Source organism: Nicotiana tomentosiformis, chromosome 1 (assembly GCF_000390325.3).
Source record: "Nicotiana tomentosiformis chromosome 1, ASM39032v3, whole genome shotgun sequence".
In the NCBI taxonomy this organism is placed as follows: Eukaryota; Viridiplantae; Streptophyta; class Magnoliopsida; order Solanales; family Solanaceae; genus Nicotiana; species Nicotiana tomentosiformis.
This window is the reverse complement of record NC_090812.1, coordinates 75,830,295-75,857,134: the sequence shown is the minus strand read 5'-3', so window position 1 is coordinate 75,857,134 and position 26,840 is coordinate 75,830,295. Positions and strand designations below refer to the sequence as shown.

General features: G+C 35.0%; 2 protein-coding genes and 1 long non-coding RNA gene across 5 annotated transcripts; 2 read left to right on the top strand and 1 right to left on the bottom strand.

The window, feature by feature from the left end:
* Window positions 1–7,203: 7,203 nt before the first annotated feature.
* On the top strand, window positions 7,204–10,653 carry LOC104084799 (uncharacterized). 2 transcript variants are annotated; one of them, XM_009588747.4, is made up of 5 exons: window positions 7,206–7,612; window positions 7,709–8,020; window positions 9,803–9,895; window positions 10,160–10,227; window positions 10,355–10,653. In XM_009588747.4, the coding sequence occupies exons 1-5, from the start codon at window positions 7,271–7,273 to the stop codon at window positions 10,467–10,469; spliced, it is 930 nt and encodes a 309-aa protein (XP_009587042.1). In that variant the 5' UTR covers window positions 7,206–7,270; the 3' UTR covers window positions 10,470–10,653. The 2 variants fall into 2 exon arrangements, with proteins under 2 accessions (XP_009587043.1, XP_009587042.1); XM_009588748.4 differs by lacking the exon at window positions 10,160–10,227 and having other exon boundaries at window positions 7,204–7,612.
* Window positions 10,654–14,152: 3,499 nt separating this feature from the next.
* On the top strand, window positions 14,153–18,248 carry LOC104084798 (uncharacterized). 2 transcript variants are annotated; one of them, XR_683687.4, is made up of 3 exons: window positions 14,153–14,701; window positions 17,602–17,779; window positions 17,949–18,248. It is a non-coding gene; the product is annotated as an uncharacterized lncRNA (long non-coding RNA). The 2 variants fall into 2 exon arrangements; XR_001967034.3 differs by lacking the exon at window positions 17,602–17,779.
* Window positions 18,249–20,727: 2,479 nt separating this feature from the next.
* On the bottom strand, window positions 20,728–23,724 carry LOC104084797 (transcription factor bHLH63-like). The gene is made up of 7 exons (XM_009588746.4): window positions 22,898–23,724; window positions 22,463–22,702; window positions 22,232–22,366; window positions 22,059–22,130; window positions 21,765–21,983; window positions 21,573–21,675; window positions 20,728–20,924 (listed from the first exon to the last, which is right to left on the bottom strand). Exons 1-7 carry the CDS (start codon window positions 23,420–23,422, stop codon window positions 20,884–20,886), a joined length of 1,335 nt encoding a protein of 444 aa, XP_009587041.1. The 5' UTR covers window positions 23,423–23,724; the 3' UTR covers window positions 20,728–20,883.
* Between the last annotated feature and the right edge of the window lie 3,116 nt (window positions 23,725–26,840).

Below are 26,840 nucleotides of genomic sequence, written 5' to 3'. Positions count from 1 at the left end.
CTAAAGACTTCATACGAAAATGTGATAAGTGCCAACATTTCGCACCACTAGTACATCAACCGGCAGAACCCTTGCATTCAGTTCTGTCCCCGTGGCCGTTCATGAAATGGGGGATGGACATCGTCGGACCACTGCCACTGGCTCCTGGAAAGGTAAGGTTTCTTTTAATTTTGACTGATTATTTTTCTAAATGGGTGGAAGTAGGTCCTTATCAGAAGATCGAAAAACGCGAAGTAGTCAATTTTCTGTGAAAAAATATAATTTGCAGGTTTGGAATACCAAAAGAGATTGCATGCTACAATGGGCCACAGTTTATCGACGCAAAAGTTACAAAGTTACTTGAAGACTTGAAGATAAAGAGGATTACCTATTCACCTTATCATCCAAGTGCAAATGGTCGAGCGGACTCAACAAACAAAGTGATTATTCAAAACCTCAAAAAAAAGGTTGGAAGCAGCAAAAGGCAACTGGCCAGAATAATTACTTGGGGTTCTATGGGCCTACCGAACAACGACCAAGTCAAGCATGGGAGAGATCCCTTTTTTACCTTGTATACGGTGTAGAAGCTTTGATACCGGTGGAAGTGGGGGAACCAACCTTTAGGTATTTCGAGGCGAGCAAAGGATCGAACAACGAAGCAATGCTAATCAACTTGGAGCTGCTCGAGGAACGCATGGACTTGGCACATGTCAGAATGGAAGCCAAAAAGTAGAGAATGGAGCGTTATTATAATCGAAGAGCCAATCTCCAATATTTCAAAGTAGGAGACTTGGTCTTGAGGAAGGTAACTCAAAACACCCGAGAACTCAACTCGGGCAAGTTAGGCCCAACATGGGAAGGCCCTTACTGGGTTTTAGCTATCACTGGGAAAGGATCATACGAGTTAGAAAACCAAAACGGAGACAAGTTGCCCAGCAACTGGAACGTGGCTCACCTCAAAAGATATTACTGCTAACGAACAACAGCCAAATGGAAAGTATGTGCTGCACTCTTTTTCCCTTCATTCAGTTTTTGTACCAATTGGGTTTCTCTGGCAAGGTTTTTAACGAGGCAGCAACGGAAAGCATACTACAAAGACAGTAGTGGTAAGACCTTTGATAACAAGGCAAACAAATAAGTTTCCACTTAGGGACAATTAGATAATCTTTGCTTTATTAGCAAATTCCCACCAAGAAGTTACGTTTGCTATCGAAAAGTGGTTACCCGATCGTTCACGAGCACAAACCACTAGAGGAATTTTAGGTATTCTTTCGGTCGATATCATGGAAAACAAGATATGTTGCCGAGTGAAGGATTACCTAGCAATTCATTGGTGGGATCTTCGAAGATACAAGACTTCTAGTGTTCCAATTCGCATTCTTCGCATTCGAATACTTGGGGGGAATGATATGAGGTTACAGCAACACTGAATGCTAGGCAACACTGAATGCCACATCAACCGAGGAACGAAAATCCGGAATAGAATACATCATCGGGACCGGGAACTGCGCAGCCAGCACCGTAGAAACAAGTTGTACAAGATAGCCACAAGTCATGGCAATCTCTTTTCTGCATAGCAAAATGCTTATGTACTTTTGAAAATAGAAGGAATTAAATGAAATGAAATCCTTTTGTTTTTATCTTGTTTCTTGTCTAAACGATGAGTTAATTTTAGCATTTGAAAGTTAAACAAATACTTCAAATGATTATGACGTAATGAACAAGAGACGCCCTCTTCAACAACACCGTAAACATAAGAGGGCCCTCTCTTATAAAAAAACTCCCATGTTAAAGGGTTGGTTTCGAAAGAATCAATGCCCAGAATCCATAATGCCATCGGGTAAAAATACACCCCAAGTTGCATACGAAAATGACGCAAAAAACAAATTTGCGCAAATACTTATTGAAACCCTCATGTAAAGGGGATAATTCTCGGAACCAAAATGCTTTGAAGAAAAATCATCCGAGATTACACATAATAAAGTGCGAAAAGAACAACATGCACAGAATACTTAAGTAAGTACGAAAGTTAAAGACTTTCATGAAAACTCAAAATAAAAATAAGACTCAAACGAACTTGAGCAAAAAATATGTTTTTATTTACAAGGGCGCGTCAGAGTTATAAAGGTAAAAAATAGAAAAAGAAAGAAAAAGCTAAGTTGCAGTGTCTCCGGAATCAGGAGGAAGAGAAGTATCTGCATCTCCGGGAGTTGGTTCCACTGATGACTCAACGTTTTCCCCTACTTGCTCTTCGGCATCATCACCTTTCGACCCCTCTTCAGTTTCTAAAAACTCGAAACCGGAATCAGAAGAACCTGGAGCATCAGACTGCACCGGGAGTCCATTCTTTGCAGCCAACTCAAGCTCTCGGGCCTTAGCAATTTCGACATCAATGTCAATGATACCAGTCTTGGCCTCTTCCAAGGTTTTTCTCCTCATACTATACATAGAATAAGTGTTTTCAACAATGAGGGAAGTCGCTCGGCGCTTGAGTTCTTCTTTGAGTTGAGTAATTTTGGCAGAAAGGTTTTCCCGGGCGGACCTAGCAGATTTGAGACCGGCATCGAGCTCACAGACAGTTGAACTATAGATTCTATTATGCTCGATAGTTTTCCTGTACTTCTCTTCCCACTGGGCATGTTTCGCTACCACAACAGCAAGCTCTTCACTTTTGGAGTTTAAGGCTGCCTTTAAGTTAATCACTCTTTCAGTAGAGACATCCTCATCATTTGCAGCAAGAATGGCATTCTGGACTTCTGTCCATTTAGCCTTGGCTTCATCAAATCTAACCCTCAACGGCCTAATCTCTTGGCTAAGGGTTACCATTTCTTGCTCGCTTTGCTGTAAACGGGCCTCCAAAACAACGGCCTCGGTAGCCTTGGTTTCCAGTTCCGAGAGGCGGAGAACAGTTTGGTCCCGTTCCGCCAATAGATGATCCCGTTCAGAAGTAAGTTCTTCCTTCTCACGAATCAGCCTTTGGAGGCCCTCAGAATCAAAAAGTTGGCCTACAAAACAAGAAGAGGTAAAACTTAGGGTATATTTGTTCAAAAGTAGAAGAAATAACAGAAGAAGAAAGGAACGTACCGCTGCGGCATTATGCATAGCATTGTTCAACAAACACTCTCTCGAGAGTGCCTGAATCTTCTCCTAGTCTTTTTCTAAAGTCAAAGGTTTCAGATAGTTAGCAAGCTCCACCGGCCTCGAAAGTAAGTTGCACCCGGTGGAGACCGAAATGGTAACACTCCTCTTCCTTTGTGGATCTTCAAAAGGGGCAGCATAATTTTGCCCCAAATTCCCATGAACTGGGGACTGTGGAAGAGGGGCACCTTCTTCGTGGTCAGGCGCGGATGATGGAGATAATGTAGCAACCGTTGTTTGAAGAGTGGACAAAGATGGAAATGATATAGCAGTTGCTGGTGATGGTGAAGGTGGAGATGAAGATGATGGAGTGGAAGAGTGACAAGCAGCTACATCAAATGCAGTGCTGGTTGTTTGATGCTCGCCAACCAAAGATGGCATGGACCCAATACTCAGCCTTGCAGTATCGGTTACACCAATTGGGGCCCGAGAGCGGGAGTTGGCATTATCTACCAAATCAAATTCTCCCCAAAGTGCCGAGACGTCATCTTCAACTGTTGCAATAGTCTCAATAGGTCGAGCATCATGTTGAGATGATGAGGATCATATCCTTATATGTCAAGAAGATCCCTCATCACTAGCTTCTTCATTATCGTCGATCATCATAGTGTTTATGACCGGCCCGGAAGGAGGACCAGTCATCATCGCCACCGGAGATGATTCGGGTTTGCCCTCTTTTTCTTTTCCCCGGCCGTAGAGGAACGCCTTATATTTGGTTGCTTGTTCTCTAGCCGGGGACTCCGTGAAGAAACGTTTGCGCCCGAAGCAGGCCCAGAGACGCCTGTTCGAGTAAGTGTCTCCTGAAGCAGCCTCGCTGCATCAGCAGGGTCAACCAAAACATCTTCCTCGGGGACATCAACTGAGCCCGCAGGTAGACCTAATTTTGTGAACATGTCAGAAGGGTTCAACCAAGTTTTTCATATACAAAAAGTGGAAATGAGGTAAGTTAAAGTTACCATGATTTTTGGCCTTCCGCTCGTATTTAATGGACAGCTCTTTCCACAAACGAGTTTTGGGCGTTGTGATGTCCAAGATCTTTTGAACCCACCGGTCCAAGCCCTCTACCATCGGTGGGATCCATCGAGTCGCTGAAACTTAGGAAGATTGAAGGATCAATACAAGCATGAAAGGATATCTAGTAAGAAAAGGTGTATAAAAGAAAACTTACGAGAGTGGTTCCAAGTAACCGGAAAGGATGAAGCTGTTGCTGGAATAATGTCACTGGTGGCAACTGCAACAAACCGTTCCATCCACCCACGGTCATTGTCGTCGTCCATGCTAGACAACAAAGCATGATGGCCACGCTTGCAAAGGTTTATCATTCCCCGCGGAAGATTTTGGGGGAAAAAAGATTCATCATATGAGTTAGGGTTAGCTCATCTCCTGTTTCTAGGCACAAACGCCGAAGGCAGGCGACCGTCCTCCACACTGAAGGACTTAACTGTGCCAAACACACTTGGTAGCGAAGGCAAAACCCCGTAATCATGGAATCAAGCTCTCCGCTCAAAGAAAATGCACCAAAAGTAAAGGGATACGTGAAACAATATGTAAATCCCTCCATGGGAAGGGTCACTCGCTCCGATAGGTCAGGAGCAATGATATCCAACTCATGACAGCGGCAGTCCTTCTACACAACAGGAATACTAGAAGGGAGAATAGAAGAAGAGTACCTACTAACAGCCCATGTGCGAGGGTTAGCAGCAGGAAATTTTTCTTCAAAATCCTTCGAAGTACTAAGCTTTTTTGGGATGATGGAACCCACTGTTGGAGGAATAGAATCCTCAGTTTTTTTCTTACCCTTTGAAGAACTAGAACGTTTTGAAGAGAAAGCCATTAGAATAGAAGGAAGGAAAATTTCTGGTTCGAAGAAGATCAGAGAAAAGTCGGCAAATAAAGTTGCAAATTAGAAGTATGAGAGATTATGAAATACATAAGAGAAGGATGGTGTGTATAAGTAAAATTTAGGTGGCTAAATTCATGACCATGATTACCTCGATAATCGGTAAAAGCTGTGTTAAATCATGAAATGACGCGTGTTTGGGACATTAAATGCGGAGAGATGTGCGTCTAATCAACTGTCAGAGAACTTCAAAGGGAGTTATAGTAATTCCAGCCAAAAAGGTGCTTTCTACCAACTTCCTGGTAACTAAAGATTGTGTCACCGGAAAGCAGGGGGGCTATCTGTATAAGAAAAAATATGACATGACACGTGGACACTTAAAGGAAGGACACATGGAACACAAGATGGGGATGGCCATCGAACATAGTTGTTCCGCTTGTCACCGGAAGGAATAACGATTATAAATGGAGTATTAAATGCTTTGCGCCCGGTAACATTTAATACAAAATATTTTATACCATTAAGGATGATGGTCCGTTACAAGAAATTTAGCATTTATGTCCAACGTTACATCTTGATCAATGGCCCTCATAATTGATATTAAAGAAGGCATCATCCTAGGACTTCCTTTCCCAATATATAGCTATAAATAGGGAGCTCAGTTATCATTGTAAGGAGATGAATTTTCTGGTTAACTTATACTACATTCTATACAGTATTTTACTATAATTTTATTCTCATCGCTTTTGATCTTATCATTGTTGTGCCCGAGAACCCTGTTCCCGGACTCATCAACTCTGTCGTTCCATCTGCATTCTAAGGCTAAGTATTTTATATTTCATCAGTTATTTCGTTACTTTTTGGATCAAATTAATTCACTTGTCTAGAAATGACGAACAAATTTAACTGTATCGTTTTACGGGTAAACAAAGTTATAATTAATTTGTTTGTATGACTTTAGTTTGATATGAATTCGAATTCGTAATGTTTGTTACACTAGATATTTTTAAAGGAATTTGATTTATGTTGTATGAGTTATTTAGTAATATTATCATTGAATCCTAGAATTAAAATTTTGAAATAGGTATTTTAGCATTTATAACTGTCACTATTAAATGCTGTTTTTAACCATTGAGTTCAAATTGTGGGGGTTATAAATCCCCACAATTTTCTTTTTTAGAAGATTGATATCATATTATAGGGGTTACAAACTGTCCTTACTTGCGTGGAGAAACCGTCACAAATTCAAATTTTATTTTGTGGCAATCGTTATGAAGGTTTTAGAAAACTGTGCGTAAATGCTCGTGACGAACATAACTGTAGTATTTTTTTAAACCGTCACAATTAATTTTGTGGAGGTCGAAAACCACCACAAATCGACCAAACACCCCCCCCCCCCACACACACACACACACAAAATGAGCCTCTTTTTTTTGTAGTGATACAAATAAAATCTCTTTGTCAGAGGGTTCAAAAGTAGTTCTTCAGTACTTATCTACCATCATTTGATGGGATATGGAGTACCGTTATATGATATTTCTCCTCCCCTTAGCCAAGCTAGAGTTTTAGCTAAGAGTTTACAGAAATTATTAGTTTTGGCCAGTATTTTATATTTGTGTTAAAAAATTTACTGAATATATATGAATAATTTATCCATAATTAAGTAAGTTATCTTTTTAGTTTTAGAACTCATAAATTCAAATATTGGATCATCCTCTGATCGATTCTAGCTAAATAGTACTTCTCTCAGTTTCATTTCATAAATACAATTTTTTAATTTTAAACTTTTCAATTTGTTACAAGTATGTGCGAGTTTCATGGGATATTTTCGTATCTGTCAAAGTTCTTTTTAATAATTTCAGATCTGATGAAGGATCGCCATATAATAGAATAATAAATTTAATTTGAATAAAGTAGGTCAACTCTCGTGAAGAATGTGTTAGAATAATACAGTCGAACCTTTCTATAACAGATTCGTTTGTTCCAAATATTTATGGATGTTATAGCGAATTGCTGTTATTGAAAACATATATTATAACAGAAAATGAAATTTGGTTCCAAAAAAACTTAACTTTTATAGTGAAGTGTTGTTATATAAGGATGTTGTTATAAAGATGACGGACTGTATAATAGAGCAATAAACATAAAAAGATAAGACTCTGTCAGCTTGCCGCCAAGAATACGTGTACAATATCATCTCTAGCCAGCCTAGCCTGTACTGTATTACAGATATAGTAGTATATATAATTTCTCACAGCTATCATCTTAAGAATAATTCCTCTAGAGAAAGGGAGAAATTAAGAGTTTGAGAAAATGGGAAATGTATTTGCAGTGATAAAACCAATAATTCATGGTGTATTGAAAGCTATTGGAATGACATCCCAAATAGTGGAAATAGAACGAGGAACTATCATGCATTTTTGGGTTCCAACTGAAACCATTCATTACCATAACCCAAACAACAAATTACCTAATTCTACACCTAAGCCTGCTGTTGTATTTGTTCATGGATTTGTTTCCAATGGAATTTTGACTTGGCTTTTTCAAGTGCTTTCCTTAAGAATTTCAGGTGCTGATTTTGCTATCTACGTCCCTGACCTACTTTTCTTTGGAGATTCCTTCACTGATCGTCCCGAAAGGTCAACGAGTTTTCAGGTATTAAATTGCGTGATTATTTCATCTGAAATTTAAATTGCAGTCGTTTTTTTAATTTTCTTTATCATTGGACAAACACATGAAATTATATTATAGGCAGATTGTTTAGCAAAGGGAATGATGAAGCTTGGAGTGGAAAAGTTTTCTCTAGTTGGACTTAGTTACGGAGGAATGGTTGGGTTCAAGTTGGCTCAATTGTATCCTCACATGGTTGAATCTATGGTTATGTCAAGTACGGTTATTGAGTTGACTGAGTCTATTAGCAATGCATCGTTGGAGAATATTGGGTTCACAAGTTGGCCTGATTTTCTTTTGCCCAAAACTGTCTCTGGAGTTAAAGTGCTTCTATCTATTGGTTCTCATAAGTTGCCATGGTTGCCTGAATTTTTCTACAAAGATTTTCTTGAGGTACGTTGTTCCTCTTTAACTTATTACAAGTCATATTCTATCTATTAATTATATTGAATTGTGTGATCATTTTATTTATTGAGACTTAAATTTAAAATCTCTGTAGTGTTGATACCACGTGGAATAATGTGACCTGCTCGTTTAAAAAATTAAGTTGATATACTTTTAATTACTTAATAATATACATCTCAAAAAATGAGCTACATTATTGTAAAAATTGTGCTAAGATACCTGAATCTATTGGATGATCAATGACATGCATGTAACTGTTGAGGCGAGGGGAAGTGGTAAAAGCAGCCCCAAAAGAAAGATTTAAGAGTCTAGTCAAAGTTGACGTCCCAAAAAAAATGTCAAAAGTGGACAAATAACTTTATTTGGTGTATAAAGTACTAAGGACATCTCTTAAATCAGGCACTATATATCTTTTGGCATTTTTTTTGATTCATCGTTAGAGATACATGAACCAACCAAAACATAAAAGTAACTGAATGGAAAAATTATTGCGTCTCATCAACATGTAAAAAAGACTATTAAAATAAGGATAGAAAACTTAAGAAAGACGAAAAAATGTTGGATATGAGTTGATGTAAACACTATTCGCAAGTAAGTTTTTACCGCGGATATAGTGTTACTATATATCTCAGATATTATATATTTTTTGACATTTCCATTTGGAAGAGGTGCATATAAATTTCTTTTACACTCAGATTATGGTGACATACAATAGCAGGCAGAAACGGATTCAGAATTTTAATATCATGGATGCACCATTAACTTTGACTAAAGTTGATACTTGTCATAGTGTTTTACAACTAATCAATTTTGCACATTATCTAAATAGATAAACTTCATACTTGATAAATCATAATTTTTATTTTATATCACTAACATTATATACAATTATTGAATAATATGGTCTTAAATTGATTTGGTTCTTACTGTGTCAAAGCAAAGAGGAAGTTAAGGTACGTAGAATGTTAATGACAAAGTTATGCCGTAAAAAATTAAACTTTCGCATGTTTTTATTCAAAAAGAAACACAGAGATATCAAAAAGCCTTAAGAGCATATGGCTAATTCTTTGTATTTGCTTACCAAAAAAAAGTATTTTACTTATTTAAAAATTGAAGACAAAACTTCAAAAATTTGATTGGAATAAAAAAATATGAAGCAAGTTTTATCATGTACTGCGTAACTAATCATTTAGTCACATAAATTATTTATTGTAAAACAAAGTTAGAGTAGTTCAAGATAAAACAAATCTCAACTAAAAATAATCAATAGCTAATATCAGAATTCTTAATCTATTAGTATTTAGTATTTACCATGAAGAGAATTTATCAAATTGGATGAAGTCAAAGGGAAAAGAGAAATGAAAAGAAAGGGTAAGAGAAAGAGAAGAAAAGATTAGCTCAAAATAAAAATAGAATATGTGGCCATATGGTGTGAAACCTGGGGATCCAACGCCCACTTTTGACCATGGGTTCACACTGCACTATACAACAAAATTTTCAGAAAATTATATTAAAAATCTAACTTATAGCTCCAAGTGCAAGTGCACCATAATTTGTGAGGTGGATCCGCCTCTCATAGCAGGTAATTATATTATTGATAAACTTAATTTGGTAATTGATAAACTTTAAAGTTATTAATATTCTGCTAGCTATAAATTTACCAGTTAAAGAATGTTGTTCTTGTGTACAAATTCTTTATATTATCAGTGTTTATAAACTACATTTGCATTTTTATACCATGATTTTAATAACAAAACACTATAAAAGCAGGTTATGTTTGCCAACAGAAAGGAGAAAGCCGAACTTCTTGACGCTTTAGTAATCAGTGACAAAGACGCAACTATTATCCCAAACTACTCCCAGGTATTTCCAACCTTCACTTCCTCTTGTTCTTGTTACTGAACAAAACTTCTTGAATGTAGGTAAATTACCCAAAAATCATAAGTCAATCTCATACCGAATAAATAAAATATCAGTTCTTAGCCAATTGCTTAATAAAGGGAATTGAAGGATATTTTAAGGGAGGAAAAAAAAAACGATAAAAACATGCCCCAAAAGAAAAGGAAAAATAAAAAGTAAACTTGGGTAGTACTTTACTAAATATCTTTGTTTAATCTTTCACAACAGAGGATTTACCTTTTATGTGGTGACGACGACAAGATTTTTAATATGGCAGTGTCTGATAACATGAAACAGTAAGTTCCTAGCTTTGGCAGCTAGCTATGTTCTAGCTGCTGAAGAGCAATTTTGGAATTCAAAATTTATGCTGTTATTGATCAAATCTATCGAATTATCTAATTTTGGATAAAATAATGAGTGCAGGAAGTTGGGAGAAAATGGGACAATCGAGTACATAAAAGAGGCAGGACATCTAGTTCAGTTGGAGCGACCTTGCTCTTACAATAATTATCTCAAGAAATTTCTTTCCTACTCATGAAGTGGCTCAGTGAATTACGATTATGGATTAATGTCGTCGTTTATATTGGGAATTATTTTCTTCTTACTTGTAGACATAGGCATAATTGGTTAAATCACGGAATTGTTGGTGTCTCATTTTTTCCTTCCATTAGTGTTGTTCTGTTTAATCAAATGTAATGGTAAATTTAATTGGTTAATACTAACCTTCTCAAGTATAATGATGTTCTTTAGTATTGCATTCGTAAGTTAATTGGATAATCTTTTTAACATTCTAAAGTCTTATTTTAATGCGGGAATCATCATGAATTTGATATTGAAATATAGTTTCCTGAAAAAATAGTCTCAAGAGTCTACCTGATCAGTTCAGGAAAATTGTTTTCTTTCTTCTTTTTATACCAAAAATACCAAGAAGATTGCAAGGGGGAGTTCTTGCTAAGGAATAGTCGATAAGAGATTAGAAGAAATTACTTTAACATTTTTTATCTGCGGAAATTTCAATTCATCTTTTCTCGTCTTGAGTGTTAATATCTTATTTAATTATAAATTAATGTATTTTTAGTTGTTATATATATCATCGCAATTTTAAAAAAAAAAGTAACAACAGATAAATTAAAGTGCTCTTTTAAGTTTAAACATATAAAGGCTGAAAGTGAAGGAAAAGTATTAAAAATAATATTTTTTTATTTTATTTATGTAGCAATATTTTCTTTTTAGTCCGTCAGAAGAGAATATTAATCTTCAAAATTTGAAAACACTAACTTAACATTTTTATTTTACTCTAAAATGATAGGTTTTTATAATCACATAATAAAATTTTAAAAATATTATAACCATATAAATATTTATTATCACAAATTTTAAAAGAATTTATTTCTTTCTTAAACCCTTCACTTTGGAACTAAAAGGGAGTAATAAAACCCGGGCACCATCCAGCTTTCGCAATGGCGCAACCTTTTAATTCAACACCGCGGAAATTCAAATATGCCGGCTATGCCTTCCTTTTAAAATGTGATTACTTTGCGTGTGTTTGGTAGGAGGAAAATGTTTCCTAGAAAATGAGTGTTTTTATGACTTATTTTCCTTTGTTTGGTTGGTAAGTAAAAAAAAAAATTTGAAATTTTTTTTCTAATATTTGGTTAGAGACTAGAAAATATTTTTTTGAAAACTTTTTTTTTATGTTACTTTCCTCACTCAACTCCTTTCCCAAGTCCCCATGTTTCTTGTGCTCTCCTCCCATCCCCTATAAATACCCAACATTTTCAGAACTCTATTTTTGTTCAAAAATTTAATTATTCTTCTAAAAATTCACACAAACTCAAAGGAACTAATGTGATACATTACTTTTTACGCAAAAATAATATTGAAATATGTACTCCTTAACTGAAAAGAAAATACTCTTTTTTTGTTAAAAAATAAAGTACTCTTTTTACAACATGAAAATAAATTACTTATTTTGTTGAAATAAAAGAAAATATTTTTTCTATATCATGAAAAGAAAATATTCATTTTGTTGAAATGAAAGAAAATACTTTTGCTACGTCATGAAAACAAACTTTTTTTTTGTTGAAGTGAAAGAAAATACTTTTTACTACATTATTTTGTTAAAATGAAAGAAAAAATTTTTTCTTATTTTTTGTTCTATTTCAATCATTTTTTTTGGTAGATGGAGTACCCGGGCTCAAGAAAAGAAAATACTTTTTTGTTAAAATGAATTATTTTTTATATCATGAAAAGAAAAATACGCATTTGTTGAAATAAAAAAAGTATTCTATCTATAACATAAAAATATATCATTAATAATATTTCTATTTTGGATGGAGGTTTGGGGTGAAAGCTGTCCCGGCTTTGGGTAGGGTGAGGTGGGGGCGGGGTGGGTTGGGGATGAGTGATAGGGTGAGGAAGGTTAAAAATGAGTTTTGAAAAATATTTTTTCTTCTCTAGATAGGGAAAATATTTTTCTCCAATTGAAAAAAAAATGAGTTGACGAGGAAATATTTTCTAAAATATTTAACCCAATCAAACATGAGAAAATTAAAAAATATTTTTTATTTTCCTTCTTACCAAACGCATACTCTCTCCATTTCAATTTATGTGAATTTATTTCCTCTTTAGATCGTGCAAAAAAGAATGAACCATTTACTTATTTGAAAATAATTTATCTTTATTTAGTGATTTATAGCTATACAAAGTATACAACAACAACAACAACAACAACAATAATCCAGTAAAATCCCATTAATGGGGTCTGAGGAGGGTAGTGTGTATGCTGACCTTACCCCTAATCCAAAGGAGTAGAGAGGATGTTTCTGAATGACCCTCGGCTCAAAAAACAAAAAGACAAAAGGACAAAAAGATAAAAATGAGACAATATTAGTATCACAACACACAACAACAGTCATAGGAAAAATAGTCCAAAAGAAAGAGACAAAGCAAAAGGAATTTCAAAAGATGCAAAGCAAAAGGGAAGTTCAAAAGTTGCCAAAAACTTGTTGCGGCCAAACGCACACGCAAGTATATGCGGTCGTCAAGTAATAAAGTGACTAAAAGTCGGATGTTGAACCCACGAGAACTTGTGATTAACTATTAACTAAATTAGACTATCCTAATTATCTATACAAGAATTAAACCTAAAAATATTTAATTCTAAACTAATTAAATAAAAAAATATAAATAATGAACTTTGAACAGAGAAAGAGCAGATTTTTATGATATCAATGTAATGAAAACGATATAGGGTTATGGGCTATCTAACAATCCTATTGTATTCTTTAATTGAATTGACCGACTAATTTATCTAGCTTATTGGTAGACATGGTTAATATTGCTCATAAGAATCTGTCGAGTTCTTGCTCACCTATTCAAGCTAACCTAACGCCTATATGTCTATGGAGTTAGAATCAACAAGAACGCATTTATAATTCCTGTAAATCAACCAAGCAAGCCAATTAGGTATATCTCTATCCTAACCACAAATCCGTTCCCCGATACCCGAGTTCAAGAACTTGCTCTACTGAATCCTATATGCAATCTAGAATTCCAACTTTCGAGTTCAATTCTAGATTCGTAAATAGTATTCAATTGATGATCAAGCAATTAAATAATTAAGCGCAAGATTGAATAAATAAACTAATATAATAAATCAAAAAGGCAAAATCAATATCCGAATAACAATAGTCATGAAAGAACCACAACCCTAGAACGTGAAGTTTAGCTCCACATAGATATGGTAGCCAAACAACAAATCATACAAAGAAACATAAAAATTACTAAGTTTGGTAGGAGAAAGATGGAACTTGATGAATTTCGGCCTCCACGGCGGCTCTGTGCTTGTGTTTTCCTCTCAAAAACGTCCTCCTCTCTTTAAAATAGGTTTAGGTTGGCTTTTATATGAGTTGGAGGTATCTTGGGGTCGAAATAATCGAGTCCCGGTCGAAATAGGACATGTTCACGTTTTTTAGCGTTCAGGGCAGCGACTGGCCCTGGCGCTCAAATATTTTAGCTGCTGTAAATTGCGCCACAACCAGCGCCCCACGCTTGCTGTGGCCCTTAAATTTTATTTTTTGCCTTTTTATTTCGATTTCGCTCCAATTCGCGCCCTTTCGTCCCAAATTACATACTAATGATTCCTACCCATAGAAATACCAAAATTTAACATAAATAATCATATTAAGCATCTCAAATCGTTTAAGAAATGAACAAAATGTGAGGAATATATATCAAAATATTCATGCATTAAGCGATTATCCGTAAAATAGGTTCAGCTAAACTGAGAATGAAAGAGTATATACATATTCCGTATTCGAATTGGCAAAAATGGAACAATCCAAACACGATCTGACACAAATTGCAAAACTGAAGATGCAACAAAGTCATGTAAACGGTTATGGAAGAAGAAGAAGAGTACAATTGGAGAGAAGTGAAGTTTCCTGTCATCATACCCCTAGTGCCGGAGCCGGAACTCGAAAGAGAAACCGGCTGAACAACGACGTGACCGAGATATACTCATTACAATAGATTCACGGTCTTAACAGCAAACACGCTTTTGATTGGGCTCACCTTTGCCGTCTCGTCGATACACTTCATCTCGTTCGCGCCGTCTTCTGTTATATCCACATCCTTAATTTCCCTTTGAACCAGTATTCTACAGCTCAAATTGTTCTAATTTTTTTAGGTCTGAGAAATGAGATTGTCTATGAGAGTACACAGGCACTCATGGAGAAGCTTGCTGTCGAAGCTTTAGAGGTTGCTCTGGTCAGTATTTTCTCTCTGTTTTTTTTTTTGTTGCTTTAAGAATTAAGCTGTGATTAATAATCTTTGCGTTATTTATTATCTGATGTTAGATTAATATATTAAAATCTGCATGTACAGTATTATTAAAATATTACCAGTTAATTTGGTTTTTAATTGGATTAAGATTTGTTACCAATAACACCCCGGCCTATGTTAAGTTTTATCTAATCTGGTATTGATTTTATGGTCATATATGATAAAAAATGATTAGCATAATACTATTGAAAATTAATATTTGCAATTAGTCAAAAACTTTAATCATCCTAGACATGCATTTCTCATGCGAATTTTAAATTGGTATACTTCTCTTATAAATCATGGTTGTAATGACTAAGGCATGGTTACATATTGCGATAGTATTAGCTGGCAAAAATTGAACTACTTCACATTTAAAGGCTCTCACTAGATTAAAGATAAGTCATCTTTTTTGCGCATCATGGAAGATATATGCTGAGTTTTTTAAAAAAAATGAACCTTCAAGGACCGTTGGCAATTAGGATAAGAAACAATGGTTCCTTTTCTGGTTCGATGAGTAAGGAATAATTTATTGGAGGAAATGTACATGAATGATTATCAGGACTGAACTTTGATATGTTTCAATTGAATTTTGTTTCGTGGTCTTACCTTTAGTTCCTCATACATAGCTTTACTCTCCTCATACACAGCTTTATTCTGCTTACTAAAACCATGATTCAAATGGTTTGATGAGTTTGTCTAATGTGCATGTAATTTTACATAGCATCTACCATTAATTAGGCTGAGTGTGAGAGAGTTGGTTTTCATCTACTTTGGAGCTTTAGCAAAGGATAAATTTATAAAAATTAGAATGTATAAGTACGAGTTGATGTAGGGGCAATTACTAGTTAGGTACCCAACCTGTTGCTCACTGTTTTTGGTTTATACTTTTCATAAATCCAGAATTTGAGTAGCTGCCATGAGATCTCATGTATGACATTTTCACAATCTGGTGCAAGCTTTTTCTGCTATTTAATATAATATCTATTCAGCTAGACCACCATAATTTGTGTTTGCAGCATTCAAGGCCATATTTTGGCTTTTTAAGGATATTTTATTAGTTTGATCGGCAATTTTATCAAAGGGGTGGAATTTCCTACTCACCTGCGATCCTTTTCTCCCTTGCTGGCGACTAATACTAGAAGTTAAACACATTGTTGGAAAATCTTTTATTACAAAATTTGAGTAATGTCATTCTGATTGTCGCTTGTCTTTTTGCCTGATGTAATCATTTAAGCATTTAGAAATAAATGTTTTGTCTTGTTAACAGTGACGGATCCAGAATTTTCATCAAGGGGTATCAAAATATAAATAATTAGATACATCAAAAAGTCAAGGGGAGTCAACATATAGTAAATATACATAAAATAAAAAAAAGTATCTAGTAAAATAGTGTAATTTTCTGGCGAAACACCCCTTGCTTCAATGTGGCTCCGCCACTGCTTGTTAACTTTCACCAAATTGATGAACTGAGCAGCTCGATTGAACAACATTGAGAATAGAAAATGAGAGAAGCGTGAGGAAGCAAGTTCTGTATCTGTGTATTGATCAAACGAGCTAACTAATTACAATGAACAAATATCCAGCTATTTATGCTAAAGACGAATCATAACTAATTCTAACTAAATCTAGTTAACTTAACCGACTGACTACACCCACAGTTAGTCAATTCCTTACATGTCTAAGAACCAATATTCGAATGTATGAAGAGTTACTCTTCGCTTTGAATGTGGTACTTAAGCAGCAAATATAGTTTATGATACGTGGCTAATATATAGTTAACCTGAAGGACATGCTGTTGTATAATCGTGTGAATTTTACTTTGCAACTTCTCTCTTAATAAGGCATTCTATGATTGGTTCCTGTATACTATCATGGCAATGAAAGCTTACCCGTCATTAGTTATTCTTTTGGTGGTTAAGACAAGTATTGCAGCATAAAGTGTTATATCAATGCACAACTTGATTGAGTTGATGCACATCCTTATAATCGATAAGTATGGATGAAAGTAGACGAATTGAGGCTGAGAGAGTGCACTATTGTCTTTGGTATGCACCTTTCCACTTAGGCTTTTTTTGGGGGGATCCAGTGTAGTCTAAAGTTGTGGAGGAAGGCATTTTCATATGAAAATGTGGAACTTGCAATGTCCAGTTGGGCATAATTAAGATGAAGTTATAGAAGTCGCAATTCTCAGTTTGTTGTTCATTGTTATCATTGAGAATCAATGCTAGTCCACTGAGGTTTCTGCCCCTGACTGATAGGTGGTCCTAAGGTCTTAAAGATTTCCCGAAATTTATCTAACTGTTGCCTGAATGATGCACATATCGTTAATTTTCTAAATTTTTAGTTATTTCATGCATGATACGCTATTTCTATGCCCGTTTTTATGTTATGCAACAGTATCATCAGGAGTTTTTCTCTACATTTTCTTTTATATTTTTGTTGACGATTGGGATTACACTGGGTTTGTTGTTGTTGACGATTGGAAAGTATGCACGTTTTAGTTGCTAGCACATGTGGTGACTATTATTTATAAATAAGCTTGTATCTAACTGTATTAGTTATTCCCCTGTCATATGTAACTAGTGCAACATCTGTATTCCCACTTCTACTATTGAACACAATTCCCTTGTCCCTTTTTTTCACTTTAAAGCCTTTAAACTTTGAAATAAGATATGTAAGGTAATATCCTGTAGAAGTTTGTTAGTACTTATGTTATTGTTGGATTTATTGAGCTTGACCTCATATACACCAGTAATCAATATAGTTTTGGTTCCATCGGTATAATCTCTAGGCATTGATAACGTAGTAAACTCAATAATCTTTTGGGATCCATGTTGAAATAGGTGAAGACAGTGGCCAGGATTGTGGAAGGAGATGACGGAAAGGTTATTTACAAGGAAGCAGAAAGGTTGAAGCCTTCAGATGTGGTAGAACCAGGGGACGTAGCTTAATCCAAAGGTCTCTCGCTCTCTCTCCCCAGTGTATGCAAGCGTGATCATAGTGTAATGCAAGGAAGTGTCGGTGAGTATTGTTTACACAACTGCAAGATAGCACCCATAATAATAGTTCCTGGAAAAGCTATAATGTTTACACTTTACACTATCACGCTCATTAGCTTTGGTTCCATGTTTCTTTTATGAAATCAAATAGTTGCAAAAATCTAAACTAGTTCAATCTATTGCCAAAACAGAGGCTGGGGAAGAATCTGTGATTTAATGGGACTTGCAAAGTTTGAGAAACTTATCTGAAGTGGTGCCCATCCAAGGAATGCTACTTGGTGTGAGACAGTGGAAACAGCTGTATTACTGGTGGCAGGTTCTTCCTTTAAATGCCTATGCTTATATTATGTTTTCATTGATGTAAAGTATTTTTATCTTGTTTTAAATTGTGTCTATTTTATGTATTCAGTATTTAAGTTTGTTTGTACATAATACCAATTTATATTGTGAATAGTTGCTGAACGCAGTGAAAAAACTCATCCATTTACACATTGAACATTGTTCCTAAGAGATAGAAGGCATACCATTTGTGCTGATTTACTTTAACAATTTCTGTCACAAAGATGTAATGCATCACTTCTTGCCGCAAGAATCATATAAGCAGGAAAACATAAAATAAGATCTATTTGTCTAGCTCAATCAGAAGGAACCTGAATTAAATAGAGTAATTGAAGGGGAGCCTTGGACCAACAGTAAAGTTATCTTCGTGTGACCTATAGGTCACGGGTTTGAGCCGTGCAATCAAGCACTGACGATTGCATTAGGGTAGACTGGCTACATCACAGTCCCTTAGGGTGCGGCCTTTCCCTACACCTGCATGAACGCGAGATGCTTCGTGTACCAGGCTATTGAACGTAGAGATGCAAGTTCTTCAGTTGTCCATGGATTCTAGAGGAATTCTTTAAGAAATTGAGAGCTTGGGAAAGGTCATAAACATAAAGTGCTATGTAGAAATGTTGGCTCAAGGTTGCTGTACTACACACCACATATTTCGACAACCTTCTTGGATTTTTAGGAAACAATAATTACGAAGATTTTGATTAATATTGAAGGAATTGCTTTGTAACCTTAGTGGGTCCAGAAAGACAACAAGCAAAACCATCTTTCAGCATCTATTCCGACAAGAAGAATCCTGTAGGTTTTGTCTGTAGAAGAGGCCAGGTCCGTCTTTGCTCATTGAAAATGAAGGTAAGCAGATGTTGGAACAGAGAAATAATGGTGAAAGGCAAAAGATGACATAGACTAGGCCCAATAGTGGTGCTGCCCAGACTCGGATAAATGCATCTGGTTTGCTTTGAACCATTAACAATGGAAAGATGCCCTCCAGAGCATAATGGAACTATATATTCTATAGTGCTGACTGAGAGATGAAAAGCAATAACGAACTCTTGCAAGCTTGTTACCCTACCCCCCCCCCCCCCCCCCACAAAAAAAAAAAAACAAAAAAAAAAAAGGAAAAATGAAATCATAAAAAAAAAGAATAAAGAATACAAGGAAAAAGATACTCCCTCACTGGAGGGAAGGAGTACTGAGTTAGATTACATGACAAGTAGTCACTAATATGAGTTTGGTTGATGTCTTAATGATAATCCACAAAAATCCATCTTTTCCAATTCAAAGCCACCAGTATGTTATTTACTCTATGTTGCCCTCAGTGGAATTTGGATATATGATTATAACAAACTTTTAGTCCCTTATAAATCACGTAAGCTACTTATCCCTCTTTTTTCCTTTCTTTGTTCAAATGATTAAAACAATATTTAAAGACTGATGTGAAATGTAATGTTGTTCTATCTACAAAATTTATTCTAATTGTGTGACAAAAACATGAGCTGCCATATGATTAGGCGCTAATCTGTTTTTTTCTCTATGGAGAAAGCATGAATCCTAATATCTAATTCAGATGTCTCAACATCACCAATTATTTTGAAAAAGAAAAAGGCTTCTCCCTTTATTAATTTTCCAGGTCTTAATCGACATGTCTTATTCTGTCCAAAAGGCAACTAAGCTAGCCACTATGGTTTATTTGTTTGCTTCCTTTTAGTATTCTCATGGGCTGCTCAATATTACCACTCAGGTTATAGTCAACAGAGTATCAGCTTGTGCCACTTGATGAGTATGACCCTTAATAATCAATCTTTGGGATAGAATTTTCTCTACTACTCTAACTACAAAATATTGTGTTTCCTAATATATTAGAATCAACCAGCTTCTAAGCATATTTACTAACAACTTTATTATGATGGATTTCCATTAAATTTTATGGAGTTTAATTTGTACTTTACAACTGACAGTAAAATGGAAAATTAATATGATATCTTGATTGATTACAACCATAAGTTACCATACTGCAACAAGAACCATGCCTCAATCTCGAACAAGTCGGGTTGGCTATATGAATGCTTCATTCATCATTAAATCAAGTTACCGTAAATTAGATAAATATAGGTAGCTTATGAAGAGAACTTAATCTTAGAATATTAGAACATATGTATCTTATGATGAGAACTTAATCATGCATTTTCTTAAATCTGGTAGGTATATAATCTAAAGGAATTCTCTTAAATACCTATTGATTATTGGGTAATATAGATATTGTACTCACAAATTGTCTTAATTAATACTTTATAAATTACTAAAGATTTTAATTTATAAAATATGAATTATTGAGGTGGACTAAATTTTGCACTTGCCACTAGCTTTCGGGGATTTCTCGGTTATCACGGGGATTTCTCGGTTATCAAAAGAGAGAGAAAAAAAAAAGGAACAAATTTTGCTCCTGTTGAGATGCCTTTTCTTTTATTTTTCTCTTCAGTAGTTGCTTTTGTTTACCTTTATATATAGATGAAAATTAGATTTATGTATATAGAATTAGCCAGATTTCTACTTTGTTTTTAGCTAATTTATACTGGATATCTTGGGCATAGTTGGCTCCAATTGCAGTTTGATTAATTGCTAGAGAAGATAAGGTTTCCAGTGAACAGTGTCATAGTATTGCTTTGATACTCTTGAACTGCAACATTTACATACATAATATACTATGTTATGTACTTGGAAAAAAGAATCAGGATCCATGACATCTGAGGTGAAGTCATTCAATGATCTTGAATGTTTAGAACTGTAAGGTCACATTCCCATCTTCAGGTCATTTCCAGCTTCAACAAAACCTGCACAACAATCAATAGTTTTTAGCTTCAACACTTGTACAGAAGCCTAATTTCTATTGTTTTAGTGTTAAACTAAAGATAAGTGTTGCGGTAAGTGATACCGCGGTCCCTTTTCAGATAAGTATTGTAGCTGAGAAAGATATGGGCATAGGGCCCTCCTATGAGAGACCAAGGTTCAAATTTCAGTAGCGGAAAGAACACTAAGTTGGGGAGTAGGCAATACTTGGTGGAATAGTTGAGGTGGACGTAGCCAAGAGACTACCATTGTCAAAAAAAGAAAAAAGGAAAGACGGCCCTCCCAGAACTCGTAAGTCTTAATAATGTAGTTGAATAATAACTGTTCATTTGTGTTGGATAGTTACATCTTGCCTGTCAATCAACTACTTTGGGAATTTTTTGCCGTGCAAAAGTAACATAGTTTTGATCATTTAAAGTGGAAGACAGGAAAAAAAGGGAAGATACCTAATCAGCAACCTTTTTCAACAGGAGTATAAATCAAAGAGGTCCCAACTATTCTCAAAGCAATATGATAGGTTCTGAGTCTCTAACATGGAAAGTATCACCCACTTTAAATGATTTTTAATCTTTTTTTGTTGAATTATCATAGACATGATAGAAATATCGACTAGACATGTCACTTGTGCATACCTGTAGACGGATGGGGAAGAAACTGTGCTGATCTTCCTTGTTGAAGATCCATTGCATACATGTTATCTAAGTCAGTGTCCCAAGTTGGAAAGCTCTGAACTTGCTGTATTTTTGAATGGTACTTTCGTTAAACAAATTGAAAGAAAAAGGGAAATTAACAGTTTATTGACTAAGATAGGTTCGAATAATTACATTGATATTGGATGAGTCAAGAAATATTTCAGGGATTGATACAGGTGCGCTAGTGGTTCTACGTAGAGCCATTTCGCTAAGATTTAGAATACCCATTTCGAATCCAGAACTTGACACTATTTGCTGCAATGAATTGAACTGGCGTTGAGCCATACTAAGCATTTCAGATGATGTTCCAGCTCCCACCGTAGGAAAATTAGCCGTGCTAGTTGCAAATATCTGAAGAAATAAAATGTGAAATAAGAACATGTTTTTACGCTAAGAACGAAATAATTTCTTGATATGTTCCCTTACATCTTTGTTGAAGAAATTGTCTATCTCGATATCAAGCCTTGGATTAACAGCAGCCAGTTTCATGGATAGGAACTGTCATGATATTGAATTATCAAATATAGAATCTCAAATCATAATATTTCTAGCAACAATAGCAAATATGGAAGGCACTATTTTTCTTGATTTTTTTTTACCTCTACTTGTCTTTGGAGAGACTGGACATAATTGATTATTTCATCAAGCATTCCTGCTTTCCCTGTGATCTTGTTACATCCTGGTACTAAATCTTGTAGAAATCTCATTCTCTCACTAATCTTTTCCCTTCTTACCTGCCAAAAATATGAATTAAGTTGCTGGTTAAGTTGTGCACTGGATTAAAATATTAATATGTAGTAAAAAACACTTGGACCAAATCTATAACTCACTCGTTCAGCTAAACTGTGGCTATCAGTGGCTTGACCCCGACGTGCTCTGACATGAATATAGTCAGGCTTTTTATCTTCAGTAATTTTGGACTTCTCCTTTGAAGATTCAGAAGATTCCTTACTGTTGTTACTGTTATTGGTGCTCCTTCTGTTGTTGTATTTCTCTGTTGTTACCTTGGAATCTCCTTCCTCTATGCATTCTTTCATTTTCTTGTCTTTGGTTTCCTCTTCAGCAAGCTCCTGAAAAATGTCCACCAATTGTTAGATTACAGGACAGTTGCAACTATTGAATTATGTGACCATCGTGCGTAAGTTTAAACTCTTAGAAAGAGCAAACCTTTAATTACTTAATTATATTGTGTCTCAACCTCATTGAAATGCAGGGACTAAACATAGACAGGGCAGAGGAACAATTTCAGTTGGAGTTGAACATACCTTGAGATGTTGATTCTTATCTGCTTTCCTCTTCTTGAAGCTCTCTCTTCCTCTATTAGAACTCATCATACTCTCTTTGGCTTTACCATCAGACACAGCGTTATCCGCCATGTTAGGTGGGCAACTTGTGGTTCTGGAAATGGCATAATTCAATCCCAATTGTGGTGTAGTTCCTCCATATCCAACCCCAGTGGGAACATAGCCTAAACCATCAGTACCAATGGTCCAATTGTTCTCTAAACAGGGGTCCGGTTTAATTGCCCGAGTCACAAGCTCATTAAGACTCTCGTCGTTTACATTGTTGATCTGACCATGAAACTGTTGAGCTCCAGCTGTTTGAGAATAAAAATTCATCAGTTGTTGATCATTTTGTCCATCAAAATAACTCATCATTTCTTGTTGCTGCAGCTGTTCTTGCTGCCATTTCATTCTCGCTCGTTGTCGTTCAAGCACGCTCATTTCTGAGCTTCCATTTCCTCCATTGCCAGTGATACTGTGTAACATTTCTGGTAATGCAATATTCATTAATAATAGAGATCCTTTTTTCAAAAAGAGTAAGAAAAAAGGGACTTCCAAAAGCTGCTAAAATGCTACTGTCCTTTGTTTTGCTTTGCGGAAAGTAACAAAAGGCGGTTCAAAATTGTACTAGAAAAATATTAGGTAGCTTCCTAACTCGTTCCTTCCTTGTTACGTCCTCTTGAACCAACTCCCTCTTTCTTTCTCCTCAAGTACTATGAATGCACAGCTTCTTGAATAGAAGAAATGGGATTCTTTCTTTTTTCTTCTTTTTTCCTTCTCTTGTATGGTGAGAGAGAGAATGTGGAAGAATGCGTGAAGGTTAAAGGTATAAGGAAAGTGGGGTATATATAAATTTGAGAAAAGGTTGCCGAATAGGAGAGGTGAGCCTATTACGAAAAATATGAGAGGGGGAGATGCGGAATTGTATTTACTTTTCTGGGACACATTTAAAAATTACTCTTAAAATTTCTATTCTTAAACATATTAAAATATATTATGGTTATAAGAGTATGTCATTACAGAAGTTTTCAGATAAGAAAGTATAATTTTTAAAAAACAAATCAAAAAGAAAAGTGTGTCAAATAAAAAGTAATAAAGATAGTACCATTATTCTTGTGAGGGGCAGATGTAGTGTGCTATTTACGGATTCAATTGAACTCATAATTTTCGATACTGAGTAAAAGATTTTTTGTGTAAAATTTTATTAAAATTGTAAAAATATTAGATATGAACCCATAATTTTAAAAATATAATGGTTCAATATTAAAAACCTTAAAGGTTGAACCCATAAAGTTTAACTTGTGGATCGGGCTCTGATCCTTGCCTGGTTCAACAAGATATTAGAGTTGACATAATGTTAGATTTGAGTCCTGATACAAGTTATATGACAAAAATATTTCAATTACAAGAAGAATACAGTCTACAAAAGAGAAACCAGATAGATGATAAATAAATAAATAAACGTATCCACTACTCTTATACTCGAGGAAAATAGTTTTAATTCAGCTCAACTTTTAACTAGGTGCGAGAGCTATGGAACGTAACCACACCAAAATGGGCCATGGTAGGTGGGCCTGAGGAGACAGGACCAACCACGTGAGACTGTCCCGCAAGAACGCAAAGTGTGAGAACAGTGTGATACAATTGGTCTTCCACTGATACGTGTCAATCAATGGACCCGTCAAAGGTGACATGTCAGGGGGATGACGTGGACACCAGCCCAAAAAGGCGGAAAACGGGGTTTCAAAATTCCGTGCGATTGGTGTTTGGTACCTGAAAGTTAGAGAAACGCTCCCTCTGACGCGCGTATGATAATCGTGTATCAAACGACTGATTAATATTGGAGCATGTTGATGACGCACCAATTAAAGCAGTTAGCATATGATGTACTGAAGTATATTCCGTAACACCAGAATTTCAGATATTACGGGATTGTCAGTTGCTAAAAATAGCATTCCTTTCGCTTTAACTTATTTCCATATTTAATTAATTTGAGTTGCACCTTTTTCTAATTAACAAAAAAAGTTTTTTCCCATAACATTAGGGGAAGATAAAAGAGGGAGAACCCAGTAGATCCACCTCTTGACTTACGGATTCACGTGAATCCAGTAAATTTTATTCAAATAATAAAAATGTATTCGAAAAATTTATTAAATATCTATAAATATTTGAATGTGAACCTAGTTACTATTAAAAATTTACTCGAGGTCGTTGCAGAAACATATAAGCAAAATCCATTTCTGCAGTGATCGGTTTTAACCTTCCACCTCTGCCGTACCAATATGTGCAATCTATTGTTATTATACAATATCTCCTAAGTTTGCTTGCGAGTTCGATTCTCACTCTTCCATTTCCCTCTTCAATATCCCTCCCTAATGCTCTAATGTATTAGAAAAAGATTTGAACAGAAAATTTGCAGATATGTGTAACTATTAATGGATGTTTATAAAGTTACGGGTGAGAGTTTAAATTAATGCACAATATTTGGAGATGTGAAACTACCAAGGTTTATGTTAATAACCCAATTAGGTACTCCGATTTGGTTGGTAGGAGTAGAATAAGGGATGTTTATAAAGTCATGGGTGAATCATTGTATATAACTAGTTTTTAGTGTACGTGCATTGCATGTGTCTATCGTGTTAATCAATAAAAATATATACAAAAAGAACAAATTTATTCTGCATGTACCCCATACACTCTTATAATCTAGGTAAACCGATCTGTATTTCAGTAATCTTCGTAGGCCGTCAACTAGACACTCCCAATTTAATTCTTTTTTTTTGAGTCTTATGTTTCTTCTCATCTCAAAGATTTTCATTTAACTCTAACTTATGCACCACATGAGAAAGTAGGAACACTCTAAAAGAACACATTCCACATAATCCCTTCCAAAATAATTATATTTATGGATTACATAATTATATATATAGATCAAAGTAAAAATATAACATTTCAAAATTTAACATGAAAATAGAAAAGTTTTTTTTAAAAAAAGGAAAAAATGGATTCTACGTTTTTGTTTGACAAAGTTGCCGAAACATTTCCTATAACAAAAGTAGTTAAGAGTTTCCTTTTAATGTATTGTCCTTTTCTATTTATGTATAGGAAATATTAGAATTTAAAATAATTTGATTCCTTCTTGAAATATATATTTTCTTTTAATTAACTTAAGATTTTAGGAATTGAAAACATTTTAATTCCTTTTCTAAAACGTGTTTTTCTCATTTATTTATGGTAGGTATTTTAGGAATGTGTTTTTCACTTTTCTAAATCAAGGTCCTAAATAGGAAAGTAATTAAATGAGTATTTTTAAATATTAGGAAAGTAAATTGAATGATTAATACTATTAAGATAATTACATGACTTATAAATGGATAACATAATATAAGTATTTATTTGGATAGTGAAATGGAGGACCACAGGGAGAAAACGGGGGGAGGGGGTGGGGTCTGGGCAGATTTTCTATGCATGCTATCTCTATCAACGGACAACATAATCGAGGAAAGATTTGATTTCATTTTCATTCAGCTTTCTAATGAATTTTTGTGACCACTGACTCTTTCCCTTTTCGTAGTTAATGTTGCTTGATTATCCTAATTTGCTTTCATAATTAACTGTATCTTGTTCTTTAAGTAATTTTTTCATGCTTTTATTTAATTAACAGTTTCTAATAATTCCTGTCCGTACTATTAGCAAACAGTTTGGGTCAACTATGACTGCAAGTTGTGTTGCCTTCAAAATCATATTAGCTAGCAATGCGTTTATTTCAGCAAAAGAGACTCCTCAGGACCTCTACTTGCAGTTGGTGTCACAACATCGCTATATGGATTGGTATATTTGCCTTCAAAATTGAGAAATTGGTTAAGATATGCCATTTGATGATTTTTTGTATTAATGCTTAATTAATGCATGATCTTTCTTATTT

Excerpts from the sequence above, each read along its gene's own strand:
- LOC104084799 (XM_009588747.4), top strand. The coding sequence starts at position 7,271 with ATGGGAAATGTATTTGCAGTGATAAAACCAATAATTCATGGTGTATTG. Across the intron at positions 7,613-7,708 it reads AAAGGTCAACGAGTTTTCAG|GCAGATTGTTTAGCAAAGGG; the intron begins GTATTAAATTGC and ends ATTATATTATAG. Across the intron at positions 9,896-10,159 it reads TTATCCCAAACTACTCCCAG|AGGATTTACCTTTTATGTGG; the intron begins GTATTTCCAACC and ends CTTTCACAACAG.
- LOC104084797 (XM_009588746.4), bottom strand. The coding sequence starts at position 23,422 with ATGAATATTGCATTACCAGAAATGTTACACAGTATCACTGGCAATGGA. Across the intron at positions 21,984-22,058 it reads ACAATTTCTTCAACAAAGAT|ATATTTGCAACTAGCACGGC; the intron begins GTAAGGGAACAT and ends TTATTTCTTCAG. Across the intron at positions 20,925-21,572 it reads TCTTCCCCATCCGTCTACAG|GTTTTGTTGAAGCTGGAAAT; the intron begins GTATGCACAAGT and ends ATTGTTGTGCAG.